Below are 20,130 nucleotides of genomic sequence, written 5' to 3' on the forward strand. Positions count from 1 at the left end.
GTCTCGCTGCCTCTGCTGCCCCAGAAATAGGATATGGCTGCTCTTCTCATTAGCTGTTGCTGGTAATAAATCACTTCACAACTTAGCCGCAAATGACAGCAATCATTGCATTAAGTCTCATGGTTGCTGTGGGCTGGGATTTGAAGAAAGGCGTGGCTGGTTTGTTTCGGCTCAGAATGCAAACCAACGGTGCAATCAGTGATGCTTACCACAGGGCGGCTGGGGGTGCTGGACAAGTGGGCGTCTCTTTGTGGTCTCAGGGCCTCCCCCACTATGTGGTCTCTGCACTGGCCAGCTTGGGCTTCCCCACAGCATGGCTGCCTCAAGGTAGTCAGACTTTATATGGCCGCTGAAGACCCAGGCAGAAGCTGCATGGCCTTTTCTAGCTCATTTTGGGAGTTCCGCAACTTCACTTCAGCTGAATTCTGTTGGTTGCATGCAAGTCACCAAACTGCACAGATTAGAGAGGAGGGTGCCATAGACCCCAGCTCTTGATAGAAAGAGTATCAGGCTCTGATTGTGGAAACACATGTGGGATGAAAGACACTGTCGCGACATGACAAAACCCCATTCCTACCAAAAAAAAAAAAAGATTTAACTAGGAGTGGTGGTGCACACCTGTACTCACAGCTACCCAGGAGGCTGAGGTGAGAGGATTGCTTGAGCCCTGGAGGACGAGGCTGCAGTGAGCCATGATCATGCCATTGCACTCCAACCTGGGTGACAGAGCAAGACCCTGTCTCAAAAAGAAAAAAGAAAGAGATTGTTGTAGCCGTCTTTGGAAAACAGAATCTGTCCCAGCTGCCTTGCATGGCTGGAAGAGATGGCCAATTCCTGATATTCAAAGTGTGGAAGGATTTGCCAAGCTTAAGTCACCTTAGCTCCAACAGATGCAGGAAAGCAAATATCCATTCTTTTTGGCTTCAACAGTGGGCAACAGAGGCTTTCAGACAGTAGGAATTTCCTTAAATGTGTGAAGGGGCTGCAGATGATAGGTAATCCTTCTGGCAAAATATCTACTATAGCCCGCTCCTTTGTTTTTTGTTGTTGTTGTTGTTGTGTTTTGTTTTTGAGACAAGGTCTAACTCTTTCACCCAGGCTGGAGTGCAGTAGCACGATCTTGGCTCATTGCAGCTTTGATCTCCCCAGTTCAAGTGATCCTCCCACCTCAGCCTCCCGAGTAGCTGGGACTACAAGCACAAACCACCAGCACACCCCGTTAATACGTATTTTTTGTAGACATAGGGTTTTGCCATGTTGTCCAGGCTGGTCCCAAATGCCTGGGCTCAAGTGATCCGCCTGCCTCAGCCTCCCAAAGTGCTGGGATTGTAGGTATGAGCCACCACAGCTGGCTTTGAATGTTCAATATCAATAGACCCTTTGCAGAAGTTCTTATCGAAACTTTCCCTGCACAACCATCTCTCTCATACAATCAAAAATGCATTCACACTGCCACCCAAGACAAAAAATTTCAATAGTTCCAGATCTGAGACTGGAATCAGGGAAGAACCATTCCCCTCCAAATGTGTCATTCTCCCCATATTCCACAAGCTGTGAGCTAGTTGTAAAGTTAATCGTCACACACTGTGTGAAAAATAATGGGAAAAAAGGTCAAGAAAAGATAAGTCAGCCGGGCGCTGTGGCTCCCACCTGTAATCCCAACATTTTGGGAGGCTGAGGCTGGTGGATCACCTGAGGTTAGGGTTTCGAAACCAGCCTGGCCAACACGATGAAACCCTGTCTCTACTAAAAATGCAAAATTAGCCGGGCATGGTGGCGCATGCCTGTAATCCCAGCTACTTGGGAGGCTGAGGCAGGAGAATCACTTGAACCTGGGAGGCAGAGGTTGCAGTGAGCCAGGATCGCGCCATTGCATTCCAGCCTGGGCAACAAGAGTGAAACTCTGTCTCAAAAACAATGAAAAGGTAAGTCTGGCCAACCGTGGTGGCCCACACCTGTAATCCCAGCACTTTGGGAGGCTGAGTTAGGAGGATCGCTTGAGCCCAGAGTTTCAGAAAAGATAAGCCTTGTTAGTTAAAATATATGAGGATATATACCTGCAGCAGCATGGATGGAATTAGAACTTTTTTTTTTTTTTTTTTGAGACTGAGTCTCACTCTGTCACCCAGGCTGGGGTGCAGTGGCATGATCTCAGCTCACTGCAACCTCCACCTCCTAGGTTCAAGCAATTCTCCTGCCTCAGCCTCCTGAGTAGCTGGGATTACAGGCACGTGCCACCATGTCTGGATAATTTTTATATTTTTAGTAGAGATGGGGTTTCACCATGTTAGCCAGGCTGGTCTCAAACTCCTGATCTCGTGATCCGCCCATCTCGGCCTCCCAAAGTGCTGGGATTACAGGCATGAGCCACCACGCCTGGCCTTAGAACGTTATTTAATTCAGTCCACAAATATTTACTCATCATCTCCTCCTTATGCCAAGCACTGTTCTAGACACTGGAGATAGAGTGATGAACAAAAACAAGTTACTGTTCTCTTGCACCTTAAATTCTGGATAAGAATAACAATAACAAATAACTAAATGTAATTTATCTGACAGCAATAAGTGCTACCAAGGAAAATGTAAGATAAGAGAAATAAGGAGTGGCTGGGATAAAAGGAGTTGCCATTTTATTTATTTTATTTTATTTTATTTTATTTTATTTGAGACAGGGTCTCACTCTGTCACCTAAGCTGGAGTTCAGTGGTGCGATCATGGCTCACTGCAACTCTGACCTCCCAGGCTCAAGCAATCCTCACACCTCAGCCTCCTGTTTAGCTGGGACTACCCGCATGCACCACCACGCCCAGTTAATTTTTTTTTTTTTTTTTTTTTTGAGACGAAGTCTCACTCTTGTACCCCAGGCTGGAGTACAATGGTGCGATCTCGGCTCACTGCAACCTCCATCTCCTGGGTTTAAGCAATTCTCCTGCCTCAGCCTCCCGAGTAGCTGGGATTACAGGCACCTGCCACAACCCCCGGCTAATTTTTTTATTTTAAGTACAGACGGGGTTTCACCATGTTGGCCAGGCTGGTCTCGAACTCCTGACCTCGGGTGATCCGCCCACCTCGGCCTCCCAAAGTGCTGGGATTGCAGGCATGGGCCACCATGCCCGGCCATTTTTATATTTTTTTTTGTAGAGACGGGGTTTCACTATGTTGCCCAGGCTGGTCTCAAACTCCCGGGCTCAAGCAGTCCTCCCGCCTCAGGCTTCTAAATTGCTGGGATTACAGACGTGAGTCCCTGCGGCTGACCTGGACCTCAGCTTTTACCCTAAGTGAGACAGAAGTCACGGGAGGACCCTGGGGAAGAAGAGTGTCATGAGTTGATTCACATTTAAAAGGAATTCTTCAGGCTGTTTTGTGAGAATAAATTACAGGGGACAAAGGCAGATGATGTTACAAGACTAGTTTCTGCAAGTCTGCAAGGGGCCACGGCTGCTGTTTTGGTGTTTCTGACTTTTCTCCTTCATACACGTGCCATAGAGTTCTCCTCCCTCACCCAGAACCTCAGATGGCTAGGTTCTTCTTTTTTTTTTTTTTTTTTTTTTTTTTGAGACAGAATTTCACTCTTGTTGCCCAGGCTGGAGTGCAGTGGCACGATCTCAGCTCACTGCAACCTCCACCTCCCAGATTCAAGCGATTCTCCTTTCTTAGCCTCCTGAGTAGCTGAGATTACAGGCATGTGCCACCACGGCCAGCTAATTTTGTATTTTTAGTAGAGATGCGGTTTCACCATGTTGGTCAGGCTGGTCTCGAACTCCTGACCTCAGGTGATCCACCCACCTCAGCCTCCCAAAGTGCTGGGATTACAGGCGTAAGCCACTGCGCCCAGCCTCAGCTGGCTGGGTTCTTGAGGGAGGTGGAAGCGGGGGATGGCTGCTGAGAGGGCATGTACCAGGGTCCAGCCCAAACAGAAGGTGCACAGGCCGGGGACAGAAGAGCTAGGGTGTGGGTGTCGGCGCTCACAGTGTGTGAGCTTGACAGCACCTGGGACTGTCTTGGAGTGCCGCCGCATTCCCCATGAGTGAGTTCGTATTGTGTATCCTGGGATGCTCCAGTCTGGGTGGAATCTGCACGTGAGCTTGTGTGCCTTGCAAACCTTCCCTGAGCACCTGCACTGTGTCTGGTCTTGTGCTGGGCGGGGTGCCCAGGGGAGGAGCCCTTAGCTCACCACAGTGATCAAGACATCCCTGGCCCTGCCCTCACAGGCTCACAGTCCACTGAGCGGGACAGACCCATCCCCAGCCAGGGACCCCCAGAGTGTGCAGGGTTCAGGTGGGGGAGCCCAGAGGGGGAACCTGACCCAGCCAGGGAAGGCAGAGGGGACTTCCTGGAGGAGGGGATGGTACAGCTAATCCTAAAAGGTCATCTTTCCCAATGTAACAGTTGCTCTCTAGGATGGATGCAGTGGCTCATGCCTGTAATCCCAGCACTTTGGAAGGCGGGAGGATCACTTGAGCCCAAGAGTTGGAGACCAGCCTGGGCAACATAGTAATACCCTGTTTCTATTACCAAAAAAATACAAAAATTAGCTGGGCATGGTAGCACAAGCCTATAGTCACAGCTACTTGGGAGGCTGAAGTGGAAGGATTGCTTGAGCCCAGGCGGTTGAGGTTTCAGTGAGCTATGATTGCGCCCACTGCACTCCAGGCTGGGCAACAGAGCGAGACTCTGTCAAAAACAAAAACAAATACAAAAACAAAAACAAAAAAAGTTGCTCTCCTGTGTGACCAATGGATAAAGTAACCTTGACCAGTCTAATAACTCCCAGGCTGACCTGTAATCCAAGCCTTCTCTGTGTGTCTGAGCAGGCAAAGCCCAGCTCCAGGGCTACCTCAACCCCCAGGCTGATCAGAATCCTGGGGAACCTCTCCAGTGTGGCCAGCGACCCCCCACGCTCCCACGTTCTGACCACTGTCCTGGGCAACTAGTGACATCTAGTGGGGGATTTTGTCCCAGTCTGACCTGGCCTGTAGGGGCCTTGGGCAGTCGGACCTGTGACCCACCCTTCCTAGCAGTGGCTGGACTCCTCCCACTTCCCCGCAGGTGCCCTGGCCTCTTCCCCTGCCCTCGGCACCGGCACCTGCTCTGGTCAGCCTGACTCCTCCCCTCCCCACAAGGTTGGGAGGGAATGAAGGAGAGAGCGGGAAGGAGGAAGGGAGGGTGGCATTCCTGGGATTCCCTGGATAGGGGGAAGAGTGGGAGGGCCTTCCATGGGTGAGCAAGCAGAGAGGGCACCCCGTACCCCACCCCCAGCCCCATCATCAAAGCGGCCTAGGAGGACCTGGATTTGAAGACCATTGAAGATAAGAGATTAAACCGGTTGATTCCAGGCTACTGGTCAGACGAGGAAAGCAGCCCAGAGTACTGACCACAGGGGAAAATATCTCCGGGCATACTGGGAGCAGCTGCTGGGGGCCACTGGTCAGGCTGCGGGGGTCGCTGGTTGGACTGGGAGAGGCCAGTGCAGGCCACTCGGACGCCACGCTTGGGGCCATTAGTTACACTGGGAGAGGCCATCGCAGGCCACAGGTTGCAGTGGGGTCCTCTGGTTAAAATCGACAATGCCAGCCCAGGTTGCTGGTCACAGTGGGGACAAGTCCCCAAGGCCCCTGGTCAGAATAACGAGGAGAGGGTCCGCGATTGCCTGGTGAGATCCCAGCTCGGGTCACTGGCTACACTGGTCGATCAGGCCTCCCGCTGCAGGCGCTGGTCAGTAAGCCCGGACAGCCCTAGGCTTGGGGGCGGACGAGCCCCGAGCCTGGCCCCGTGCACCGGGAGGTCCGCTCCGGGCAGTGGGAGGTCTTGGCCCCGCGCCCGGGCATGGGGGGACGAGGGGGGCCTGGAGGGCGGGGTGGGGCGGGGCTGCCGGGGGCGGGGCCTCTGGCTCCGAGCCCCGCAGCGGCCAAGCTGCAGCCAGGGCTCAGTCTCCGCCGCCGCCGTGAACATGGAGCCCCCGGACGCACCGGCCCAGGCGCGCGGGGCCCTGCGGCTGCTGTTGCTCGCAGTCCTGCTGGCGGCGTGCCCAGGTATGGCTCGGGCTGTGGGCAAGGTGGGACTGGCGGGAGGCCCCTGGGGACCCCGGGAAAGCGAGGAGAAAGGGCTTTACCCTGACCCCAGGAAGCGAAATGTGGGGACCCCGAGGAGGAGGGATATGGGAGTGTTGGAAGGTACGCCTTCCAGTGAGAGATCTGGGGACAGCCAGGCAGGAGAGCTGGGGATACCCAGGCGGTGGATCAGAGACAACCAGAGAAATCAGCCCCCTTCCCACTCAGCACCCTGGAATCTGGGTCCCACCTGCCTCCTCCCTCAGACCCTGGACTCTGGGCCCCCAGCCCCTCTTTCCTCAGACCCAGGAGTCCAGGCCTCCAGTGGCTAGAATAGCTTCCCCCAGGGCACAGAGGATCAAAACCCCAGGGCTTCCTCCCTCAAAGGTCCTCAAGTTTTGAGAGGTCCAGGGACCCCTTAGAGAAGCAAGGACCATGTGTCCCCACACCAGTGATCCATGCATATTTAGGAGTTTCCAGAGTCCAGTATAAAGAACCCGCCTCCCTCAGGAAAGGGCTGGAGCACCAGCCCCGGGCAGTGACAGTGGAACAAAGTGTTTCCAAGTGACAGGCCCCCTTCCTGGGGCCTCAGCTACATTTACACACCTGCATGGGGATAGAAGGAGAGAAGGCCCGGGGCTGGGGGATGGGGGTGGGGGTGCTGGGGACAGAGGGACAGAGAGATGAGAGAGACTGGGGAAGAGAGAGGAACTCTGCCTCCACTTGTTGTCTGCAGCTCAGACCCAGCCTTAGGCACCAGCCTGGACCCCGTCACCCCTCCCTGGGGACAGGCTGGGGCCAGAGGTGAGTGCTTGGGAATCCAGGCCCCTGGCACACTCATGGTCAACAGTGGGTCCCCAGGGGTAGGGCTGGGCCAGATTGAGCAGAGAAGGGAAGGGAGTTTCTAAGAAGCACTGAGAGCTGATGCCAGGATGCCAGCCCAGAGGGCGAAGGAGGGTGGTGGTTTTTCTACAAGAACTACTCCACCAGGCCCCAGCCTCCTCTTCCCTCTGATCCCAGGAGTCCAGGTGCCCAGCTTCCCAAGATCCTGGGCCTCAACCTTATCCTGTTGCAAGATGACTCAACTTATCCCTTTTGCTGTTGTATCAAACGGAGAGGGGGGCCAAGAAGCGGTTGGGGGCTCTGGCTCCAGGCCGGGCAGGTCTCAGCCAGCCTGTCCCTCCCACATTCCTGAAACCTGCCCAGCCCTGTCCCCCCTCACCGCCCCCACACACCCATCCCGACTAAGCTCCGGGCCCAGCCGCAGCCCACACCCCAGCCCCTCACTCATGGGAGAGCGGAAGAGACCCAGGGACTGAGTGGTGCAGGTGCAGAGAGAGGCAGAGACAGGGACAGAGATGGAGACCCAAGAGGAGAGACACACGCAAAGGTGGAGACCAGGATGGAGAGAGACATTTATCCATCATCACGGAGGTGGCCCTGCCCAGGGTGCTGGAGGCGAATGGCTGAGCCAGGCCTGGCCCTGCCCTGGGGGGTGGCGTGTGCTCTGTTGGGAGAAGCAAGGGCCGGTGCAGTATTACCCCAGGAGTGTTCAGTGGAGGCCACAGGGCCCTGTGCAGCCCAGAAGAGGATCCCTGAGCTCTGCAAGCGCAGGGAGAGATGGATTTGAGACCCAGAGATGCAGGAGAAGGGATGAAGGGTGAAAGGATCTCAGGGAGGAGGGGCTGGGGCCTGGACTCCTGGGTCTGAGGGAGGAGGGGCTGGGGCCTGGACTCCTGGGTCTGAGGGAGGAGGGGCTGGGGCCTAGACTCCTGGGTCTGAGGGAGGAGAGGCTGGGGCCTAGACTACTGGGTCTGAGGGAGGAGGGGACAGGGGCCCAGATTCCTGGGTCTGATGGAGGAGGGGCTGGGGCCTGGACTCCTGGGTCTGAGGGAGGAGGGATGGGGCCTAAACTCCTGGGTCTGAGGGAGGAGGGGCTGGGGCCTAGATTCCTGGGTCTGAGGGAGGAGGGGACAGGGGCCCAGAGTCCTGGGTCTGAGGGAGGAGGGGCTGGGGCCTGGACTCCTGGGTCTGAGGGAGGAGGGGCTGGGGCCTGGACTCCTGGGTCTGAGGGAGGAAGGGCTGGCACCTGGACTCCTGGGTCTGAGGGAGGAGGGGCTGGGACCTGGATGCTTGTGTCCTGGGGGAGAGGGGACCCTGTCTGGAGGGCTCTTCCTGTTGGTGTGGTGAACGATAGCTCAGTTGCCCTCTTGCAGATGCCCAGGCGGAGGTGCGCTTGTCTGTGCCCCCGCTGGTGGAGGTGATGCGAGGAAAGTCTGTCATTCTGGACTGCACCCCTACGGGAACCCACGACCATTATATGCTGGAATGGTTCCTTGTGAGTGCTTGGGGCTGGGGGGCCTGGAGTCAGGGCACAGCAGGACAGCAAAGGTTCATTCTCTCATCAGTGCCTAAGGCCTGTAGAGATCCACCAAGCCACACTCCTTGTTACAGATGGGGTCACTGAGTCCCACCGAGGAGAAGGGATCTGCAAGGTGCCCGATGTCTAGGCACAGCCGAGTCTAGAGTGACATTGACCTGCTCTGGACTGCAGGCTCTTGAGAGAGAGAACAGAGACAGATACCAAGAAAGCAGAAGCCGGGCGCGGTGGCTCACGCCTGTAATCCCAGCACTTTGGGAGGTCCAGGCGGGTGGATCACCTGAGGTCAGGAGTTCGAGACCAGCCTGGCCAACATGGCGAAACCCTGTCTCTACAAAAATACAAAAATTAGCCGGGTGTGGTGGCGGGCATCTGTAATCCCAGCTACCCAGGAGGCTGAGGTAGGAGAATCGCTTGAACCTGGGAGGCGGAGGTTTCAGTGAGCCGAGATCATGCCACTGCACTCCACCCTGGGCAAAAAGAGCAAAACTCCATCTCAAAAAGAAAAAGAAAGAAAAAAAGAAAGCAGGAGACTCGAGGGGTCAGGGAGGACTAAAGAGGAGAGAAGGCCAGGCACGGTGGTTCACGCCTGTAATCCCAGCACTTTGGGAGGCAAAGGTGGGTGGATCATGAGGTCAAGAGATCAAGACCGTCCTGACCAACATGGTGAAACCCCGTCTCTACTAAAAATACAAAAATTAGCCGGGCGTGATGGCATGTGCCTGTAATCCCAGCTACTCAGGAGGCTGAGGCAGGAGAATCGCTTGAACCTGGGAGGTGGAGGTTGCAGTGAGCCGAGATTGAGCCACCGCTCTCCAGCCAGGCGACAGAGCAAGACTCCATCTCAAAAAAAAAAAAAAAAAAAAAAAAAAAGGAGAGAAAATGAGAGACAAGCGGGAGAGGGAGAGACAGAGAGGAGGAGGGATGGGACCGGAATGAGATGGAGAAAAGGAGACAGGAAAAATCAAGAACTGATAGGGAATGGGGGCAAGAGAAGGTGGGGAGGGACAGAGGGACCAGGGAGACCCATAACAAGAGGAAAACAGGCAGAGCCAGGAGCTGCAGAAAGAAAGGGCCCAGAGAGAGAGAGACTGAGGAGTGCTGGGACACCCGGAGCTGAGAGCCTGCCCCGCACCCACAGACCGACCGCTCGGGAGCTCGCCCCCGCCTAGCCTCCGCCGAGATGCAGGGCTCTGAGCTCCAGGTCACAATGCACGACACCCGGGGCCGCAGTCCCCCATACCAGCTGGACTCCCAGGGGCGCCTGGTGCTGGCTGAGGCCCAGGTGGGCGACGAGCGAGACTATGTGTGCGTGGTGAGGGCAGGGGCGGCAGGCACTGCTGAGGCCACCGCGCGGCTCAACGTGTTTGGTAAGTGTCCACGGGCATCCCCTGAAGGGAGGCAGGCAGGGAGGGGCGCAGGGCAGGGGCTCCTGACATGAACGTCTTTTTCACAGCAAAGCCAGAGGCCACTGAGGTCTCCCCCAACAAAGGGACACTGTCTGTGATGGAGGACTTTGCCCAGGAGGTACCTCTCAGGTGGACCTTGGTCCCAGGGTCCTGGAGGAGGAGGGGACAGGGCCCTGGACTCCTGGGTCTGAGGGAGGAGCGGCTGGGGACCCCTGGGTAATAAAGGAGGAGGGGTAAGGCCAGACGAGGTGGCTCATGCCTATAATCCCAGCATTTTGGGAGGCAGAGGCAGGTGGATCACCTGAGGTCAGGAGTTCCAGACCAGCCTGGCCAACATAATGAAACCTCGTCTCTACTAAAGATACAAAAATTAGCCGGGCGTGGTGGTGTGCAACTGTAATCCCAGCTGCTCAGGAGGCTGAGGCAGGAGAATCACTTGAACCCAGAAGGCAGAGGCTACAGTGAGCTAAGATCACACCACTGCACTCCAGCCTGGGCCACAGAGCAATACTCCGTCTCAAAAAAAAAAAAAAAGAAGAAGAAGAAGAAGAAAAGAGAAAGAAAAGAAAAAAAAAGGAGGGGCAGAGGGGGAAGACTCCTGTGTCCTGGGAAGGAGAGAGCTGGGGGACCCAGAATCCTTGGTCCCTGGAGCATGGTGCTGGAGGCCTGGAGTCTTTAGTCTGAGTCGGGGACTAGGAATTCAGACTCCTGGGTCCTGGGAGAGTCGGGAGTTAGGAGCCCGGCTCCTGAGTCTGAGTGGGGAGAACTCCTGAGAGAGGAGCCCCGACTTCAGAGTCCCAGCTTCGAGCCCAGGGCCATGCCTGTGTCTGCCTCAGATCGCCATCTGCAACAGCCGGAATGGGAACCCGGCCCCCAAGATCACATGGTATCGCAACGGGCAGCGCCTGGAGGTGCCCGTAGAGATGAACTCAGGTGAGCAGCGCGGGAGCGTGGCGGGACGTGGGCTGGGGTGGGTGGCGGGGCTAGGGCCTGGCTGACTGCCACCTCCCCTCATCTCTCCCAGAGGGCTACATGACCAGTCGCACGGTCCGGGAGGCCTCTGGCCTGCTGTCCCTCACCAGCACCCTCTACCTGCGGCTCCACAAGGATGACCGAGATGCCAGCTTCCACTGCACTGCCCACTACAGCCTGCCCGAGGGCCGCCACGGCCGCCTGGACAGCCCCACCTTCCACCTCACCCTGCACTGTGAGTCTGTGCTGGCCTTTGACCTCTGACCTCAGGCTCCACACCTCATGAGGCCTGACCCTCCACCCGGTGGCCTCACACTCCCCTCTGACCCTCTGCCTCCCTACTTCATGCTAAAAAAAAATTGTGCTAGTGCTGGCCACTGACCTCTGACCTCAATTGGTCGCACAAGCCCCATCCTGACCTCTGACCTCCGACCTCCACTTAGCACCCTGGACCCCATGGAGTTTATGACTAAAGGGTGCTTTCCACCTTCTCACACTGAATCGGGTCCCCCTATGACATCTGGCTCCACGTCTCACACTGACCCGTTGCCCATACTGACCTCTGACTCTTGACCTATACTCTTAGTTTATTTCAACCTCTGAACTCTGGCACTCAGAATAAGTGTGAACCTGAGCCTTGAAACCTATGACCCCTAACCTTTGACCCGCCATAGCCCTCACCTGGGATGCAGGGCTGACCTCTCGCCTGTCCTCTAGCCTTGACCCTTCCCCTGATCACAATTCCCATCTCCCTGCCCTTCCCTTAGATCCCACGGAGCACGTGCAGTTCTGGGTGGGCAGCCCGTCCACCCCAGCAGGCTGGGTACGCGAGGGTGACACTGTCCAGCTGCTCTGCCGGGGGGACGGCAGCCCCAGCCCGGAGTATACGCTTTTCCGCCTTCAGGTGACCCACCCAAGGGTCCCTCTGGGATCCACCCCCCAGCCCCTGACCTCTGTGACCTACTAACCTGCGTGTCTTCTAATGTGGGACCTGGGAGGCCCCATGGTTTAGGCAGCCACCTGATCTGGTGGCCCACGAACTAAAAGGACCTCTGACCCCTGATTTGATAGAGTCAGGACTTAGCATGCCACCTGACTTGATGACCCCTGACCCCTGATTCTGGCTTAGCATGACACTAACCTGGTGGCTTCTGACCTAGCATAAGCCTGCTGAACCGGGGTGGCTTCTGAGCCTGGTTCCTCGTCCCCCGTCTCCCAGGACGAGCAGGAGGAAGTGCTGAATGTGAATCTCGAGGGGAACTTGACCCTAGAGGGAGTGACCCGGGGCCAGAGCGGGACCTACGGCTGCAGAGTGGAGGATTACGACGCGGCAGATGACGTGCAGCTCTCCAAGACGCTGGAGCTGCGCGTGGCCTGTGAGATCCCTGGGGGAAGGGGCGGGCAGGAGGGGCCCTGGCATCAGTGCCTCTGTGCCCTCCTCCCTATAGCCCTGAAGTTGCTCTGTCATCCCAAACACTCTGCCTTCAACCCTTTCTCTGCATTTCTTGGGGTTTTTTTTTGTTGTTGTTGTTTTTCTGTGATGGAGTCTTGCTTTTGCAGCCTAGGCTGGAGTGCAATGGTGCAGTCTTGGCTCACTGCAACCTCCACCTCCCAGGTTCAAGCAGTTCTCCTGATTCAGCCTCCCAAGTAGCTGGAACTACAGGCATGCGTCACCACACCCAGCTAATTTTTTGTATTTAGTAGAGACGGGGTTTCACCATGTTGGTCAGGCTGGTCTTGAACTCCGGGCCTCAGGTGATCCACCCCCTCAGCCTCCCAAAGTGCTGGGATTACAGGTGTGAGCCACTGCTCCTGGCCTTTCTCTGCATTTCTATTGTGTTTTTCCTGGTTCTCTGAGCCCCCGCCACCATCCTCTCTAATCTATCCCACACGAGGCAGCCAGAGAGCTCTTTTTTTTTTCTAATTTTTATTATTTTTTTTTAGAAATAGGGTCTCACTCTGTTGTCCAGTCTCGAGTGCAGTGCCATAATCACAGCTCACTGCAGCCTTGACCTCCTGGGCTCAAGTGATCCTCCCGCCTCAGCCTCCCAAGTAGCTGAGACCACAGGCGCACATGCCACCACACCTGGCTAAATTTTTTTTTTTTTTTTTCTAGGGACAGGACCTGGCTGTGTTGCCCAGGCTGGTCTCAAACTCCTCATGCTATCCTCCTGCCTTGCTCTCCCAAAGTGCTGGGATTACAGGAGTGAGCCACCACATCTGGTCGAGAGCTCTTTCCATAGCACAAACCTGACCCTTCTCTGCTCAGAATCTGCCATGGCTCCCCAGTACCCTTGGGAGAAGCCCAGGTGTCTCACCACGGCCTTCAAGGTCCACCTGGCCAGCTCCACCATTAGCTGATCCTTCTCCCCAGTCAAGGCTATCTCCTCATCACCCCCCAGTCTCCTCTGGTTCCTACCTTCACTGCCCATTCTCCCTACCGTCTATTTCTCACCAATCCCTTGAACCCCAGGCTTCTAAGAACGCTTTTCAGTTCACTTGCATCCAGACCCTGGGGAAAGGCTGTATTCTCCCTTGGCACTTCTTACATATCCCTTCCTGGGGTAGACCCTGCGCCAGACACTGGGGACACATCTGTGAACAAGACAGACCACCCCTGTGATTTCAGTAGGGGAGACAGATGGTAAATGCTAACTAAGCCCTTTCATAACAATAGTGTATCTACAGGTGATAGCACCAGTGAGACAGAGCAGGAGAGGGGATTATTTTAGGTGGTGGGTGTTGCAGTCTGCTTTCCTGGGAAGCAGATTCTGACTTGGATGTTTTCAGGCAAGAAGTTTATGGGAAGTACCCCGGGTTCCGCACCTCTTGGGTCTACGGAGGTAAAGGAAGCAAGATTTGGCAAGGGGAGAAGTTGGATTGAAGTCTAAGGAAGGTCTCGGGCTGGGTGCAGTGGCTCATGCCTATAATCCCAGCACTTTGAGAGGCCGAGGCAGGAGGATTGTTTGAGCCCAGGAGTTCGAGGCCAGCCTGGGCAACAGAGGGAGACCCCATTTGCACAAAAAAAAAAAAAATTAAAAATTAGCCAGGCATAGTGGCACACACCTGTAGTCCCAGCTACTCGGAGGCCCAGGTGGGAGGATCGCTTGAGTCTGGAAGGTTGAAACTGCAGTGAGCCAAGATTGTACCACTGCACTCCAGCCTGAGCGACAGAGAAAGACCCCGTCTCAGGAAAAATAAAAATAAAAAAGTAGGCTGGGCCCCAGGGCTCATGCCTGTAATCCCAACACTTTGGGAGGCCAAGGTGGGTGGATCACCTGAGGTCAGGAGTTAGAGACCAGCCTGGCCAACATAGTGAAACACCCTCTCTACTAAAAGTTAGCCTGGTGTGGTGGCACCCACCTGTAATCCCAGCCACTCAGGAGCCTGAGGCAGGAGAATCGCTTGAACCCAGGAAGCGGAGGTTGCAGTGAACCGAGATCGTGCCATTGCACTCTAGCCTGGGCGACAGAGTGAGACTCCATCTCAAAAACAAATAAAAGAAAGAAAGAGGGCCTCGGTCAGCCCCACGGGGCACTTGGAATCCAGGATGGCCCTTCACAGTTGTCCCCAGTTGGGGCGAGGGGGCTGGGCCTTAATAACCCCTACATCAACCAGTCCTCAGAGGTGTGCTGGCCCTAGGCAAGGGGCTCTCAGCAGCTGAGGCAGTTCCCAGAGAGGGGTGACAGCTGCGGGCTGACAGCTGTCATCCTTCTCAGCAGCTGGTGGAATAAGTCCTTCTGTGCTATAGGAAAGATCTGGGTGTCCACAACAGGGGAGGTCAGGGAAGCCTCTGAGAAGAGACATTTAAGTGAGACTCAGAAAAGCAGAGAGCAGCCAGGCAGGGTGGCTCACGCCTGTAATCCCAGCACTCTGGGAGGCCAAGACAGGTGGGTCACCTGAGGTCAGGAGTTCGAGACCAGCCTGGCCAACATGGTGAAACCGTGTCTCTAGTAAAAATATAAAAATTAGCCAGGCATGATGGCTGGAGCCTGTAATCCCAGCTACCCAGGAGACTGAGGCAGGAGAATCGCTTGATCCTGGGAGGCGGAGGTTGCAGTGAGCTGAGATCGTGCCACTGAACTCCAGCCTGGGTGACAGAGCAAGATTCTGTCTCAAAGAAAAAAGAAATTGGCCGGGTGCAGTGGCTCACGCCTGTAATCCCAGCACTTTGGGAGGCCGAGGCAGGCAGATCATGAGGTCAGGAGTTTGAGACCATCCTGGCTAACACAGTGAAACCCTGTCTCTACTAAAAATACAAAAAATTAGCCGGGTGTGGTGGCGGGCACCTGTAGTCCCAGGTACTCGGGAGGCTGAGGCAGGAGAATGCATGAACCCAGGAGGCAGAGCTTGCAGTGAGCTGAGATCCTGCCACTGCATTTCTAGCCTGGGAGACAGAGCCAAACTCTCAAAAAAAAAAAAAAAAAAACAAAAACAAGAAATGCAGGATGCTACAAAAAGAGCACTGCAATTAGAGTGAGCAAGTGCAAAGGCCCTGAGGCAGGCCCCAACTTGGTCTACTCAAGAAAAATAGCAAGAGAACGGGGTAGCTGGGAGCACAGGAGGAATGGGGAAGAGTGGGAGATGGTTCAAGAGATGGGTGAGGGCCAGACCCGGCAGCATCTTTTAGGCACCCTCAAGAAGTTTGGCCTGGATGCCAAGGGTACTGGGGAGCCACTTCAGGGTTTTATGCAGAGGGGAGGGATGACCAGTGGGTGGTTTTTTGTTTTTTTGTTTTTTTTTTGAGTTAGAGTCTCACTCTGTCACCCAGGCTGGAGCGCAGTGGCACGATCTCGGCTCACTGCAACCTCCACCTCCCGGGTTCAAGCGATTCTCCTGCCTCAGCCTCCCAAGTAGCTGGGACTATAGGCATGCACCACTATGCCCAGCTAACTTTTGGATTTTTAGTAGAGATGGGGTTTCACCATGTGACCAGGCTGGTCTCAAACTCCTGACATCAGGTGATGCACCCGCCTCGGCCTCCCAAAGTGCTGGGGTCATAGGCATGAGCCACCACACCCGGCCTGACCGGTGGATGTTTTAAAGAGGTCTCTCTGGCTGCTCAGTGGAGGATGGACAAGAGGGAGGAGCAGGCTAGTGAAGAGGTGGCCGGGACAGTCAAACCTGGGGCCAGAGATGGAAGGAAGCCAGAGGATTTGTCCTGGGAGCAGACCAGATAAAGACTTGCTGAGACCAGGAGCAGGGGCTCACGCCTGTGATCCTAGCGCTTTGGGAGGTCAAGACAGGAGGATCACTTGAGGCCAGGAGTTTGAGACCCAGCCTGGCCAACATAGCAACACCTTGTCTCTATTCAAAAACAAAACTTTGCAGAAAAGATGTTTGGGGGTAACAGGGAGGTTACCCCACAGGTTGGGGTTTGAGCAAAAGGTTCAGGTGCTAAAGTCACAGAAGGGACACCTCCCACACCTAAGGTTATTCATTAACCTTGGGCTCAGATGTCAGCTCTGAAGAAAAGTAATTGACTTGGGCATGTCAATTTTGGGGTTAGACTGCTAGATTTTTGGTTGGAGAGCCTGGATGGGAGAATGGAGATATCATGGAGATGGGGTAAACCAGGAGGATTACTTGCTGTTCTCAGCTTCCAACTGTCCATTCATGTTTGCACCCCCGACCTTCCCTGGAGAGCCCCTAATTGAGTGAGTGGCGGTCTGGGAAGAGTGACAGACTGTCCCCCACTGCAGATCTGGACCCCCTGGAGCTCAGCGAGGGGAAGGTGCTTTCCTTACCTCTAAACAGCAGTGCAGTCGTGAACTGCTCCGTGCACGGCCTGCCCACCCCTGCCCAACGCTGGACCAAGGTGAGAGGGAAAGGAGCCCCCTCGGGCCCTGCACTCGCACCCTCCTCTCTCCCCTCTATCCTCGCCCTCTCACAGCGTCCTCCTCCTCCTCTGCCCTTCCCAGGACTCCACTCCCCTGGGCGATGGCCCCATGCTGTCGCTCAGTTCTATCACCTTCGATTCCAATGGCACCTACATATGTGAGGCCTCCCTGCCCACAGTCCCGGTCCTCAGCCGCACCCAGAACTTCACGCTGCTGGTCCAAGGTTCAGGGGGCAGGGAGGGGGTGGGCTTGGATGGGGATGGGATAGTGTGGGGTGTGGGACCTGGATAAACAGGATGAGTCCCTGAGTCCCTGGCTGGGGACTCCGTCTTCTGCTCGATTCCTCTCTTCTCTCTCTCCCTCCTCTCCCTTCACTTTCTTCCCATCCCCACCACCCACAGGCTCGCCAGAGCTAAGGACAGCGGAAATAGAGCCCAAAGCAGATGGCAGCTGGAGGGAAGGAGACGAAGTCACACTCATCTGCTCCGCCCGCGGCCATCCAGACCCCAAACTCAGCTGGAGCCAACTGGGGGGCAGCGTAAGGGACCTTCCTCTCCACCCTGAGCCCCCTCTCACTCATCCAAGTATCACCTCCTTCCCACTTCCTGGGAGACTGGACGTCTTTCACCTCTGCCCTTGCCCCCACCCCTTGACCCCACCAGCCGGGGCCTGATCAGAGCCTCCACAGCCCGCAGAGCCAATCCCCGGACGGCAGGGTTGGGTGAGCAGCTCTCTGACCCTGAAAGTAACCAGTGCCCTGAGCCGCGATGGCATCTCCTGTGAAGCCTCCAACCCCCACGGGAACAAGCGCCATGTCTTCCACTTCGGCACTGGTGAGTGACTGAGGTGGTGGCAGAGGAGCCGGGTGTGGGGCAGACAGAGCCCACTGCCTGACCCGCGCCTCTCTCCATCCTGTCCCTGCAGTGAGCCCCCAGACCTCCCAGGCTGGAGTGGCCGTCATGGCCGTGGCCGTCAGTGTGGGCCTCCTGCTCCTCGTCGTTGCTGTCTTCTACTGCATGAGACGCAAAGGGGGCCCCTGCTGCCGCCGGCGGCGGGAGAAGGGGGCTCCGTGAGTGGCCTGCTATCTGCAATGACCACTATAGCTTAACCCCATCCCCACCCTCAACCCCAAGCTCAACCCATAACCAACCTAAACCACATCTTATCCTCCACCCCGCATCCCACCACATCCACCTCCATCCCCAACCCATCCTCATCCCCAACTGCAGCCCCAAACCCAACCCCAGACTAATCCACAGCCATCCCCAGCTCATCCTCATCCCCAACTACAGCCCCAAACCCAACCTCAGACTAATCCACAGCCATCCCCAGCTCATCCTTATCCCCAACTACAGCCCCAAACCCAACCCGGACTAATCCACAGCCATCCCCAACTCATCCTCATCCCCAATTACAGCCCCAAACCCAACCCAGGGCCATTCCCAAACCCATCCCCAAGCCAAACTCAACACCATCCCCTTCCCTAATCTCCTCTCCTGCCCCTAGCTCAGCCTCATCCCCAACTCCATGCCTGTCTCCAATCCCATCCCTGCCCCCAATCTCCCGTCAACTCCAATCCATAACCCCCTTCAAACCATCCTCATCTAAGCTCCTCTCCAGCCCTGGCCACATCCCCAACCTCCAGCCCCAACACCCATCATCCCCCTGAGCTCACCCTTAACTCCAATTTATCCTCCAATCCCATCTCTCACCATCCAGCCCTCACCTAGCCATTTCCCAACCCTAGTCCTCCACCATCCCGAAGCCAACTTCACCCATGTCCCCATCCCCAATCTTGTCCCCATTCCTGACTCCAAATCCAACCTCTAAGCCTCCCCAAGCCCCTCCTCATCTAACTTTGTCTCCAGCCCTAACCACACGGCTGTCCTCACCTCCAATCCATAACCATCCCAGACTGATCCCAAAGCCAACTCCAGCTACATTCCCATCTCCAACCCCAATAGCATCTGCGTCCCCATGCCCAACCCTAACCCCAGTGCCATTACCAGCCCCTACCCCATCTCTATGCCATCTCCGCCCAGCACAACCCCATCCTCACCTCCATCCCCAGCCGCATCCTAGTCCCACCCACCCCCATCCTCAGTTCCTCCCCCTGCCGTGTGCACCTCCAACACGACGCCTCCGCCCGCTGCCTCCTCCCCACAGGCCGCCAGGGGAGCCAGAGCTGAGCCACTCAGGGTCGGAGCAGCCAGAGCAGACTGGCCTTCTCATGGGAGGTGCCTCAGGAGGAGCCAGGGGTGGCATCGGGGGCTTCAGAGACGAGGTGGGTGAGGGCCTGGGCCCCCTGGTGAGAGGGACCTGCTGGGCAGTGGAGCACGCCCGTGGGCACAGGCTGACCTCTCCATCCGCTCCCCAGTGCTGAGCCAAGAACCTCCTAGAGGCTGTTCCTGGACCTGGAGCTGCAGGCATCAGAGAACCAGCCCTGCTCACGCCATGCCCGCCCCCGCCTTCCCTCTTCCCTCTTCCCTCTCCCTGCCCAGCCCTCCCTTCCTTCCTCTGCCGGCAAGGCAGGGACCCATAGTGGCTGCCTGCCTCCGGGAGGGAAGGAGAGGGAGGGTGGGTGGGTAGGAGGGGGCCTTCCTCCAGGGAATGTGACTCTCCCAGGCCCCAGAATAGCTCCTGGACCTAAGCCCAGGGCCCGGCCTGGGACAAGGCTCCGAGGGTCGCCTGGCCGGAGCTATTTTTACCTCCCGCCTCCCTTGCTGGTCCCCCCACCTGACATCTTGCTGCAGAGTCTGACACTGGATTCCCGCCCCCACCCCGCCCCTGGTCCCGCTCCTGCCCCCGCCCTACCTCTGCCCCACCCCATCATCTGTGGACACTGGAGTCTGGAATAAATGCTGTTTGTCACATCGACACTATCCTGTGGCCAGAGCTTCCTCTGGGAGTAGGGAGGGGAAGGGCGATGCAGGTGATTCCCCCCTCTCAGCTGCACCCCCGTCCACCCCCTTGCAAGACCTAGGAAGACGCCTGATGTCATGGAGAAAGAAATGAGACAGGGCTAGGCGCCGTGGTTCATTCCTGTAATCCCAGTGGTGGTGACTCACACCTGTAATCCCAGCACTTTAAGAGGCTGACACTGGAGGGTGGCTTCAGGCCGGGAGTTCAAGACCAGCCTGGGCAACATATCGAGACCCCATCGCTACAAATAATAATACTAATAATACAGAAATTAGCCAGGTGTGCCTATAGTCCCAGCTATTCAGGAGGCTAAGGTGGGAGGACTCTTTGAGCCCAGGAATACAAGGTTACAGTGAGCTATGATTATGCCATTGCACTCCACCCTGGGCGACAAAGTGAGACTTCATCTCTAAAAAAAAAAGAAGAAAAGAAAAAGAGGCCAAGCTCAGTGGCTCAAACCTGTAACCCCAGCACTTTGGGAGACCAAGGCAGGCGGATCACTTTAGGTCAGGAGTTTGAGACCAGCCTGGCCAACATAGTGAAACCCCGTCTCTACT

At 56.1% G+C, this 20,130-nt stretch overlaps 1 protein-coding gene across 1 annotated transcript; it reads left to right on the top strand.

Annotated features, from left to right (window-relative positions):
* Positions 1-5,859: 5,859 nt before the first annotated feature.
* Positions 5,860-19,530, top strand: BCAM (basal cell adhesion molecule (Lutheran blood group)). The gene is made up of 15 exons (XM_054463626.2): positions 5,860-6,032; positions 8,267-8,388; positions 9,572-9,800; positions 9,887-9,957; positions 10,676-10,772; positions 10,864-11,046; positions 11,579-11,715; positions 12,031-12,187; positions 16,514-16,629; positions 16,733-16,874; positions 17,053-17,189; positions 17,340-17,484; positions 17,576-17,720; positions 18,818-18,935; positions 19,029-19,530. Exons 1-15 carry the CDS (start codon positions 5,951-5,953, stop codon positions 19,032-19,034), a joined length of 1,887 nt encoding a protein of 628 aa, XP_054319601.2. The 5' UTR covers positions 5,860-5,950; the 3' UTR covers positions 19,035-19,530.
* Positions 19,531-20,130: the final 600 nt, after the last annotated feature.

This window comes from Pongo pygmaeus, chromosome 20 (assembly GCF_028885625.2).
Source record: "Pongo pygmaeus isolate AG05252 chromosome 20, NHGRI_mPonPyg2-v2.0_pri, whole genome shotgun sequence".
Lineage (NCBI taxonomy): Eukaryota > Metazoa > Chordata > Mammalia > Primates > Hominidae > Pongo > Pongo pygmaeus.

Coding starts and splice junctions, on each gene's coding strand:
- BCAM (XM_054463626.2), top strand. CDS start 5,951: ATGGAGCCCCCGGACGCACCGGCCCAGGCGCGCGGGGCCCTGCGGCTG. Junction 6,033..8,266: donor CCTGCTGGCGGCGTGCCCAG/GTATGGCTCGGG, acceptor GCCCTCTTGCAG/ATGCCCAGGCGGAGGTGCGC. Junction 17,190..17,339: donor GGAGCCAACTGGGGGGCAGC/GTAAGGGACCTT, acceptor GAGCCTCCACAG/CCCGCAGAGCCAATCCCCGG.